The sequence below is a fragment of the Saccostrea cucullata genome, unplaced genomic scaffold (genome assembly GCF_032062105.1).
Source record: "Saccostrea cucullata isolate Sc308-1 unplaced genomic scaffold, CSIRO_AGI_Scuc_v1 ctg462, whole genome shotgun sequence".
NCBI lineage: Eukaryota > Metazoa > Mollusca > Bivalvia > Ostreida > Ostreidae > Saccostrea > Saccostrea cuccullata.
Window position 1 is genome coordinate 152,919 of NW_026931071.1, and position 11,986 is coordinate 164,904.

The 11,986-nt window shown below is 33.8% G+C and overlaps 2 protein-coding genes across 2 annotated transcripts; one reads left to right on the forward strand and one right to left on the reverse strand.

Moving 5' to 3' along the window:
• The first annotated feature begins 382 nt into the window (after positions 1–382).
• On the forward strand, positions 383–3,053 carry LOC134231303 (protein unc-93 homolog A-like). The gene is made up of 3 exons (XM_062713240.1): positions 383–1,281; positions 1,691–1,958; positions 2,794–3,053. The coding sequence occupies exons 1-3, from the start codon at positions 394–396 to the stop codon at positions 3,018–3,020; spliced, it is 1,383 nt and encodes a 460-aa protein (XP_062569224.1). The 5' UTR covers positions 383–393; the 3' UTR covers positions 3,021–3,053.
• A 3,318-nt stretch (positions 3,054–6,371) lies between these two features.
• LOC134231273 (solute carrier family 15 member 4-like) lies at positions 6,372–11,624 on the reverse strand. Its single transcript, XM_062713209.1, has 8 exons — positions 10,907–11,624; positions 10,558–10,738; positions 10,315–10,441; positions 10,006–10,186; positions 9,779–9,904; positions 9,345–9,597; positions 8,971–9,066; positions 6,372–8,775 (listed from the first exon to the last, which is right to left on the reverse strand). The coding sequence occupies exons 1-8, from the start codon at positions 11,474–11,476 to the stop codon at positions 8,366–8,368; spliced, it is 1,944 nt and encodes a 647-aa protein (XP_062569193.1). The 5' UTR covers positions 11,477–11,624; the 3' UTR covers positions 6,372–8,365.
• Between the last annotated feature and the right edge of the window lie 362 nt (positions 11,625–11,986).

Consider the following 11,986-nt stretch of genomic DNA (forward strand, 5'->3'; position numbering starts at 1 on the left):
TGTTGAAGGAAGAAAATATAGTAGTCTGAGCTTAAAATATATACCGTGGTTTATCTGACGATCCAGCAATCATCAAATCTCGCACTGAACATTCAGATAAGTTATCAATCCATAACATTGTCTAGTGAATCTAATTAGTTTTATTTATAAAGATAAAAACAAAACTTTAGCAACATCAACTCACAATAATTTAACTTTTACCTAGTGGACATTTCGTTTCATAAGCCAAAGGTTCAAGTTAACTGATTAAAAAGGTACTGCAATCAAATGAGATAACAATAACAATAGAATGATAAAGCGGTCAGCCGTTGTATGAGTGAGACGAAAGGACTTCATAAAAAGCATGACTATACAGATATATTATTAGTTGCTCAGTAAAAAAAGAGAAGAAAAATGTTAAAAGCTACAGATGAAGGTTTACTGACTTACGAGGAAGGAGAAGCGAGGCCCATCAAGAGGAGGCTGTTACTTAACTTTGCTGCAATATGTATCATGTGGATATTTTCTTTCACGGCCTACTCTGGACTGCAGAATTTAGAGTCCAGTCTAAATCCAGGTGTAGGTGTATACTCACTGGCCGCTCTGACGGGCGGGGGACTCATCTCGTGCCTTTTAGCTCCGGTTATTATTAGTTATATTGGTAGTAAAGGAGCTTTGGTGGTTTCATGGATTGCTCTGTGTATCTATGTGGGTGCAAATTATTATCCCGCGGGGTACGTCCTCATCCCAGGAGCGGGGATAGAGGGTCTGGCCACAGGACTCATGTGGACCGCGCAAGGTGCTCTGGTGACCTCCATTGCGATGGAATATGCGAAAATAACAGAGGGAAGCTTCGATCATATCCTGAGTAAATTCTTTGGCATCTTCTGTGCAGCGTTTCAGAGTACACAGATTTGGGGCAATCTCATATCCTCTTTGGTTCTCGTCAATGAAAACAGTTCCTTAAATGTAACAACTCCTGATTATTGTGGAAGAAATTTCTGCCCGATAACAATAAAGCCGGAAACTAAAAACACTACAAAAGCAGGAATACATCCTGAGAGTAAAATAGAAATCATTCTCCTCAGTGTGTACATGGGTTTCTCTGCAGTTGGTTTGGTTGTTACCATCATCATGCTCAGGCCAATGAAGCAGGAGTCCAATGGCCCGACCGAGTCCTTCAGATCGAAGCTCGTCTCCACTGTTCGTCTGCTCGTCACTAACTCCAATATGGCGATGCTGGTGCCGTTCTATCTTTGGACTGGCCTGGAACAAACGATAGTGTATGCTGAATTTACTATGGTAAGTCTAACTTGATTGATTTATTTAATTATTTACCTCGTGGTTACAATAACCTATGGTCAGATGATGGAAAAAAGACATCAAGGCTGTTGTCTTGTTTTTCCCATCGGTGTGAAAAGGTTCCGTACAATAGCATGAATATATACATTTGTTCTTTATATTATAACAAGAAATTGGTAAAACTGTTAAGATCTTCAATGCAGTCAAGATACTGTAATTTCAACGATAAGCAAGATTTGGTATGTGTTTACTGTAAAAGGTTCAGACCATCTGCGCAGTAGGAAATACTTGTACTCAGAATTACGCAAAAGCAAGGCCCTTATGCTTAAATTAAAATTATATAGTTATTTTATTTCATTTCTTTGTTAGGCTAATGTATATCATTAAGACATTTGTTCTTTTTTCTTAGGCTTATGTGACGTGTGAGATAGGTATCGAATGGATAGGATACACCATGATATGCTTTGGGGTCACCAACACTATTGGCTCTCCAATTAGTGGCTTTCTAAGTAAACATGTGGGCAGACCCACCCTGTTTATCATTGCCACTGCTCTGAACATTGGTGCCCTCATTGCTATGGAACTTTGGCATCTGGCCAGAAAACAATTAATTATATTCTTTGTTATTCCGGGTATATGGGGACTTGCGGATTCTATATGGCAAACACAAAGTGCAGGTAAATTTCATTTATCAAATCAAGTACACTGTCTTAAATGTGAAATTGTATGAAATTCTGTATTTTTAAGATTATGTACTTTACATAGTAAAGTAAAAAAAGTTAAAGTAATATACGCCGTATGGATGCCGATTTGTATGTGAAACAAAATGATTAAATGATTTGAAACACATAAAGTGTAATGAAAAAATAATATTTCCACAAAATTTAACTATAAAACTCGTTGTAATAACAGAACAATAAAGCAATATCTGCAATCAAGAATTCAGTCTTTTCATGAATATTGATAAAGGAAGTGCGTAAACAGTAGGTCTAAATATAGACACGTATGTCCACGGGAAATTATAGACAACGAGGCACGTTGCATTTTGACAACGATTATTAATAAAAGTTTAATATGCGTCATAACAGAGTATAGATGGTTGATACTGATTACATTTAAAGATAAGTTATATTAATAGTAACACGCCATCCATGTCAAAAGTGAGTTGTATCTCAAAGGGCTTACCTCGTTTTCTTGACGCCGTGTTTGTTTATCAATCTAAAAGTAGCGACGGCGTCACGTGGTGGATTTACTTAAAATAGACATTATTCTCCTTGCACGATAATAAATAATTATAATTTGATAACTTTATAACGAATTTTATTTAAATGGTGTAATTTACAGCATTTTCGTAACTTTTATTGGTAAACAAAATATATAAATTTCCAGCCGTATTTTAAAATGGCGCACGTTATAGCGTATATTACTTTAATCTTTCTATATGTTTAAGCAACATCAAAGACATACATGTACAAATATAAACAAATTTTGTAACATTGATTTCGTTTGCAGCTTTGGTTGGTTTGGCATTCTCCGACAAGCAGGAACCGGCCTTTTCCAATCTCCGTATGTTCCAGGCGCTGGGTTTTACAATAGGGTACCTGTATAGCAACCACCTTTGTGAATATCTAAAACTGTACATCGCCGGGGGAGAGCTCGTTCTGTCTATGATCCTGGTGTTCATCGTGGAATTCAGACTCAGAAGAAACTCTCCAAAGACTGTGAATTTAGTCATTTAAACGAATTTATTTAAATAAACACGATTGTACACTGAGGTTCGAATTAGAAGAATTCTTAAATATAAATGTTGTAAGCAAGATTTATGTTACCAGCTTTTGTGTCTTCATGAACTTGTGTCACAACCTATAAACTTCTTTTTCAAATAAATTATCATGATTATCTTGACGAGTATTAAAAATTTAGCTTCTATAGACAAGCCTAATAAGTTTCACAACTGATGAATGTTCTAGCAATGCGCACCTCTTCAAGTTTAGACCAAGGACGTAAAGTTATTTCTGGAATAGACCAAGCTTCAACATGTTTATTATGCCACCCCCACCCCTTCTTCATCGAAGATCTTTGGGGATATACACTTGGTCTGTTTGTTCCCTTATATTTCTGTTTGTCTGTTGTTACCAAGGAATCTGTTTGCTAGCAAAAACGTTTACTTTGGTATAACGTTTGACTTCACATGTGAATTCCTTGTGACAAGGTCTTTCTTAGGTACTAATGTATTACCATCTTAATCTGGACTCTAGAGATTGACCTGCTTTTGCAAAGGCATGCCGAACTTTAACCCTGACAATATTTTTTTTGGGGATGGATGAAACTAGGCCTAAAGCCTGTATATTTCATAGGCGTTTCAAGTGTCCAGACTTCATGATCTTGATGTTTGATCTTTGAAAAAAATAAACTTTTTGTATTATTTTAGAACAGTTGCTGCTAAGGCTTTCAAAGTTCATTTTTCTGCATTCCTTATGACAAGGCCTTTACTTTTGTATCTTATTAATGATCTCATCCATGGACCTTGGTCTAAAAGCTACTTTTGAGAGAAAAAAAAAACTTTGGTTTTTTTTTTTTGGTTTTATTTTCTAAATGGTTGGTACTAAGACTGTTTACATTTCACCAGTATATTCTTCGTAATAGTACCTGTCCTTGGATATCAACATTTCTTGACTACTGACTTTGAAGTTTGACTTACAATTGAAAAACTTAAACCATTGCCTTAAGCTGCCATGTTGGGCCATTAATGGTTCTCAGAGATATATCTTGTTCATCAGGAAAATGCCGGTCATATACATCATCTGAAAAATACCTGGTAGTGGCATCATCCAAATGTGTCTAATCGTTACAGGGCTTATTGTTACCAAGGAATGGATCTGCTGCAAAAACTTAAACCTTTTTACTTATTCAGAATACAGTGTTCAATACTACTGTCTGAAGCAAGTCTGGTAGTAAATATGGATGCTGCATCTTAAGGGATGCACAATACCAGATTTGGTTTGAATGATGGATATGATCTACATCTTTGGGACACAGGTTTTGGAGCAAGTCCATTTCCAAAGAATGATAATTTTTATGGACAACAAACTTGCAAAGATGCTTTATCTATGAAATGTATACATGTTCGTCCAGATATGTTTTGGAGATCTGGCATCATTTTCCAATAATTGAAAAGGTCAAAGATTTAGGAGCAGGTCATTTCCAAATGAACAATCAGTCCTGCAGTATTGTATCCAACTTGCATGGATTCTCAAAATTTAATTCACATGCATAAATCGATACCAATGAAACAACAATAAATAATTTACTGGATACCCCAGGAGAATTTTGTTTTAAACCTGTAAGTTTGTAGCTGGGAAAAATTACTCACTTGCGGACAGTTTTTGATTTGACTAATTAAAAAACAAAAACAGGACACATTTGAAAATAATATGTTTTAAGGACAGATGATACAAACAATTTTTTTGTTTGGAAGAGTCTTAATAGCATGTCTCGAGTTTAGAAAAGTGGATAATTCTTAGAATTTTTTATCCTAAGAACTGGAAAATGAAATAGACTTGGAAAATATTAGTAATATTTCAATGAAAAAACAAAAATAGACAAATCACACTAAGTAAAGGTTTACAGGTGAAAACAAATTTCATAATATGTTATCTTGGTGCTAAAGTGCAATGTAAACCCTAGAAAAATATACCAAGCCAGGTGATTTTTAGGAAGAAAAACAAGATGACAAAAATTCATCAATATCATATACGCTAATTTTTACTATTTTGCTTTTCCTGATAAAAGTAACCTGGCTTGGTATTCTTTTCTAAAGATTATTTTACACTTTTTGCACCAATATAACATATTCTAAAATTTATTTTCTTCTGTAAACCTTTACTGAGTGTGTTTTATCCATATTTGTAATTTTATTGAAATATTACTAAAATATTCCAAGTCTATTTTATTTTCCAGATTTTTGGAGAAAAAATTCTAAGAAATATCCACTTTTCTAAACTTGAGACTTGATATCAAGTCTCCTCCACAGAAAAAAATTGTTTGTATCATCTGTCCTTAATTCCAGAAATAAAAAAAAATTGAGTAAATCATTATTTTGAATGAGTATGTACATGAAATAGGAAAAATACTAACATTAATATGTTATGTTAGTGAAGAGACTCTAAACTCAGTATTACTAATGCAAATTTTGCAATCTGCATTTAGCATTTTTATGACTAAATGTAGTTCATCTGTTAAAGCTACATTTTGAAACGAAAAAAATGAATTTGGCTATATTTTCTGAATGGTTGGTACAAAGACTTACATTTCATCCGTATATTCCTTGTAAAAGTACCTGTCCTTGGGCACATTTCTTGACCGCTGACCTTGAAGTTTGACTTACAATTGAAAAAACTTAAATCATTGGCGTAAGGCAGCTGCCATATTGGGCCATTAATGTTTCTCAGAGATATCTTGTTCATCAAGAAAATGCCAGTCATATACAACATCTGAAAAATACCATCATCCAAACATGTCTAAACTTTACAGGCCTCATCGTTACCAAGGAATGGATTTGTTGCAAAAACTTAAACCTTTTTACTTATTCGGAATACAGAGATCAGACCTATACTTTCTGAAGCAAGTCTGGTAGTGAATATATGGATGCTGCATCTAGGGATGCACAATACCAAATTTGCTTTGGATGGTGGATATGATCTACATTTTTGGGACAAGGGTTTTGGAGCAAGCCCATTTTCAAAGAATGATAATCCTCAAGAATGTAATAAACTTGCAAAGAAGCTGTATCAATGGAATGCACTCGTCCAGATATGTTTTGGAGATTTGGCATCATTTTCCAATAATTGAAAAGGTCAAAGATTTAGGAGCAGGTCATTTCCAAATGAACCACAAGTCATGTAGTAGTGTATCCAACTTGCATGGATGCTCAAAATTAAATTTACCAGCACAAATTCAGATACCAATGAAAAAACAATAATTTACTAGATACCCTAACAGAATTTTGTTTTAAATATGTACATTTGTAGGTGGGAAAAATCACTTGGTAAGTTGGTAAAAAATCATAAAAAACAAAAACAGGACACATATTAAAAAATAACGTTTTAATTCCAGAAGTAAAAAAATAGACATCATCATTATTATGAATGAATATGTACATAAAATAAGAAAATTACATTTATATGTTATATTAGCTTAGAGACTCGATCTAAACTCAGTGTTACTTAATGCAAATTCTGCAAACTGCTTTTAGCATTTTTATGACTAAATGCACTTCATCTCGTGAGGAACTGCAATAAAGTAAATAATATACAGCCATACATATAATTCATTTAATGTTCAATCTGTGATACCCAATGCCCTCTGCACATAATAACACAAGGCATTAATTCTAGAAAAATTTCAAAAAGGAGAGCATGAATTACTTTGGTCTATAACCAATTAATATTTGCAACAAATATCTAATATAATCAGATAACAAATAAATTGTTTCAGCACCAAAGTCTTGTGTAACAAGGACCATTGAAGTGATGATTTAAAAAATACAAGAATAGTAAAAAAAGGCAGTCCTCAAAAGTAGAAAAGAAACTTTTTCAGAAGCAAGAGTGTTTTAAATTGAAGGACTTCTTTTGAAACATCCCACTCAAGAAAACACACATTCCTCAATTTTTATTCATTTTTTTTTTCATTTCAGACCAAGAAAACAGTCTCTGCACTTTCAATTATTATGTTTGTGATCTTCAATCATATACTTCTGTATATAAATAAATGACAATATTTAGAAAATATAAGCAGATAAAGAACAAGGTTTACTTATGGCATTATTTGGCTCTGTGAATTTCTGTAAAAACTGAAACTGCTTAATTTTAGCTAACAATGCATTCAATATCATCTGGACCTTTGATGATTGCATGTCTATCAAAAATGACGTAATTTTCTGTCTAGTCAGTGCATTATGACGTCACAAAATGTGTCAATTTCAATCTCAAAAACTAGCATCAAAACATGCAAAGGCACAATATCAAAATGATTCTTTATTTATTTATTTTTAAAATAAACTTACAAGATACAAACAATAATTTAAACTATTCTTGTTTTGTCAAAATCACAGTGAATATACATTAATTTCTCTTTTTATCTTAACAACTTCAGTCCTATTATTAACTCCAAGATAAAATGCTAAACATTTCTTAGCTTAACTTTAACTTTTGGGACTTACAAGACATTTATTGCAGCTATATTCTACAGAGTATTATATCTAACATGGAAATAAAAAAAAATAGAGTACTATTCACATCTGCAGAAAGTAGAGGTCTATTGAATATCTACTGAATATTGTGTCATAAAAATATAATATTTTAAAGCAAAGAGCTTATCAGAGATTATAGAGCTCACCTCAACTAATGTTATCTTTAAAGTAAGGCAAAGTCGCACACTAAACTACTAATCTAGTACTGTGCATCCTTAGATGAAATATTTAGGTCAATTTGGTTTTATTAGGTTGCAGTACATGTAACTTGGAAATGGACTTTTAGTCTAATTTTAACAATGGTTCATAAACTTTAACCTGGTCACTCATCTCTAAAATGTAGGTCAGATCTAGTATCTGAAGCTAGTTCATTAGTATGCATCCTTAGATGTATCATCCCTGCAAGTTTGGTAAATATAAGGTTTATAGTTACTTTTGAATGACACCTACTCCAAAAACTTTAACCTGCTTTCAAAGTACTGTGTTCATTCCTTTGTTGAAATTGCAGCATATGAAACCTTAACTGGTAAACAAAACATAATAGAAGTATGCTTATGCTCCAAGATTCATGAATTAATATGATAGAGCACAATAGAAGTACTTGATTAATAAACTTGAAAAGAAATCTGCTCCAAAAACATCAACCTGGGATGCTGACACCAATGCCAATTTTCATTGTGGATAATTCTCCCCAACTTTGTTGAGGTGAACTAAATGTGCGTTTTTGTTCAGAGTTTTGTTGGTATTACACTTTACAAAATATTTCATAACATGACTGAACACTGTGGGCTTTTCTTTATTTTAGAAACCACCAGCTTTAATTAAGCTGTCCTTTCATCTGTTCCCTCTCTGACTCCCACTTGACACAAAACCTTCTCTTCTTTCATCTCGAAAAGATCTCTCATGCACCCCAGCTAGCCGTGCTGGTTTGTTTATAGCCACCAGATGCTGCGTAAGGTTTAAAAGCCGTGCCACCACAATAAAAACAAACATTCCTACAAATTCTAGACCTGCTAAAAAGAAGAAATAGTAATCCAGGTGACACGACTTATTGTATGTTCCATCAGAATTACAGGGCATGCGACAATTAATATTGCCAAAATCTTCTTGGAAGAACCAGGTTCCTTTGAAGGCAAACATGGTGCCTGTTCCCAGCAGGCTGCCAATCCCAGTAAAAAGATAAAAGAATCCCATGATGATCCCTTTCATTGACTTTGGTGCCATCTGGTAGGCGAATTCCAAAGCTAAAAAGAAAGATAACTCTAAATGTACTCTCTACATTTCTATCTGTTTGATGGTGTATTTCATGTGCATGTACATTTGATGAGGGAAAGATAAAACTTTCATTCAGATATAATTTGACAATAATAAAATCATCATTTATTATTCATTTATTGATATTCAGTCTATGGTGAAAAATTCATAAGTCGGTAACCTACCAGCCACACTTGCAAACACTTCACTGATCCCAATCAGAGCGTATTGTGGGATCTGCCAGAAAACACTCATGTCTGCCGCTCTGTAGACAGTGTGACCTGAAACATGTTCAAATATGCAATAAAATATTATTATCAAAATGGGAGTATATTCAAGGATAAGTTTCTTCCTATAACTATAAAAGAGGAAAACCAGCTATATAATTGATTGTTCAAATAAAAGAATACATGTTAAAATCTGCTAACAACACAAACTCTTATTCACATCAACTGCAGTACACCGCAACTAAATATCCTTGAAAAATATTTTTTATTTATCATTTTAGGAAAATACATGCAGAAAAATCTTGATAATTCAAATCAATAATTTTGTTTACCAATGGTCTGGTTGATTGTCGAGCTACAACATTCCTCATTTGGATATTTCCAAACCGCTTTAAGTCTGAAGAGTTCAACAACTCCTGCTACTAAAACAGCACAAGTAGCAAACATCATTCCCAAACTGATCCTAAAAACCATGCCAACAGGTTTCCCACGCCGAGCCCAATAAGGGTAGATAACTCTGTCAAAGAGTGGCAGAAGAATGATGAGGAATATCACATCAAATAAAGTAAACCAAGCTGCCACAACCTGAAAGAAAGTGAACTGATTATAACAAAAATCCCACAAAGGATGTAGAGAAAATTTCCAAATGAAAATATTTAAACTGACCTTTTTACACCTAATTTACGATCTTAATGAGCATTTATGCTAATTCTTTTGTTGTTCAGTGTTGTCTTAGTTTTAATTGAGCTAAAATTAGAGTACTTACTGTGCTTTTGTTTTGATTGGAGTCTGGGGAGTAATTTGGGAAACTGTTGTTACATATTTTGAAAGTTTCTGCATGTGATAAATGAAGTTTCATGTGCAATCCTTGAAGTTCAAAAGTTGTCTGCATCTTAACGAAAAGTGGAAAAAAACAATGAACATATGCCAACTTTGAAATGTTTATCTTAGATTTTTTTTATCTTCAAGTTAATACAGTAACTTCCTACAAACCTGGAAGTAGACCATCCAGTAAGGCAATGTGGTGAGAAATACACAGAGAATTTTCAACAATTGTTTCACATCATCTACTGCTGTTTCATGGAAACTTCCACCATATCTATATTTAGCACGGTCAAGGAAGGAGGGGGAAGACTCGCTAGAGGGGAGCTCTGGAATGTCTGATATATCTGCACTGTTTATTAAATACAATGCTCTTATCAAACAAAAATGCTCTTCTTCTATTCCATAAATTCCGAAAACAAACATAATTATAATTCTTATACAACTACAGAATATCCTAAGAACTGTAGGAAAACTTACCTGACTTGTTCAACATTGTTTATTCTGTTTCTATTTATTTTCCGTCTTTGGCAGGACTCGAATAAAATTTTGAAAATATTGGTCAAAATGCTTCCTGTTTTTGGTACATAAACATATGACCACCATCCTAAACACAAGTGAGTAAAAAGAAATGAAATACAGCAGCTCATAAATGTTATCCACATACCTCAAATTTTAAGTTTGATTATGATCACAGATTAATGGATATTAAAATGAACATACCTATCAAGAAAACAATACAAGACAAAGCCAAACAAATATTTGCAGTCAGGTATCCATAAGAGAACTTGTAATCCTGCTGCACATAAGTAATAATTGACAGAGCAATGAGAGTTCCAAGGTTGATGGACCAATAATACCAGTTAAAAAAGGCTAAACTTGTCTGTGGACCCTCTCCTCTCACCTGAAAGAAAAGATTGATCAGCACAGTTCATGAAAAATGGAGAATGAAAATTAACACCTGTCCCGCTATATCATGTATACATTAAGACCTAAATTGGAATTCACAATTTAAATGGTACGTGGTTTGGTCAAAAGAAAAATAAAATACATGTAAATATATATTTCTGACCTGGTCTGCACCAAATGGTGCTATTACAGATCTGAATATTCCTGAACCAAATGCTATAATTGTCAGGACTCCAAAAATGAGGCCTGCACAGTTTTCACCAGATAAGTCCGTTTCTTCTTTGCCATGACTGACAATGATATCATACATTTTATTTTCATCAAAGTCATTTTTTCCACAAATATCTGGTAAAACTGTAGTATTTTGTGATGTTTCTTTTTCAAAGGTTATTACAGGCAGAAAAACATATCCCGCCAGGTAAATTACAAAGGATAGTAGAAGTGTTTTGAATTTTCCAAGCCAAGTGTCTGCAACTATCCCGCCCACAAATGACAACACATACGATATTCCAAGGAAAACGAAAGTACAATAAAGGGCATTGTAAGACTTCCAACTGAACGGAAGACTGTTGAGAAACAATACGAGATTCCCTGTTAGACTATAAAATGCAAGTCTTTCCAGTGCCACTGTTAGAAGTATAGATCCCTGGGCTACTTTCACTTTAAAGGCGTTTCCTGGTCTTGGTTCGCTCTCGCCTCTTCTGTTGCTCAACAAGCTTCTCCTCTCGTCCATTGTTCTTCTATTTGATTTTGTATTTATCACATATTTCTGTTTGTAATGTCACCCAAAAGGCTCCGCAAACATCATGATATTCAGTATGCATCCTTTTGTTTACATCATCAGATTGTCACATGACGCCTCTATATTGAACAGGTCGCGTCTCGAAGAATTCGACTTGACATTGAATCGCCGATTACGTAAAATCGGGTAGTGAGTTGTCGGTTATAAGCAGTCTGTCCTCTTCCCAGATTATTTAATTTTAATATTTACCCTGTAAAAGGTTAATGATAACACTTATTGTGATTTATACAGATAAGATAACCCAGTTCGTTGATATTTAGAGATTAGGCCAAGCTTGAAAAATTCTTCGTTTGCAATATTGCCGACCTATATTTTTTTTTTAGAGTGGGTCGGTAGGTAGCAGAGGCATAAATAACATGTTATTTATTTCTCTGGTACGTAGGTAGGTATGATTTTTTTTAAAATAGAATCTATAAATTGTCAAGTTTTTGTTGGCTTACA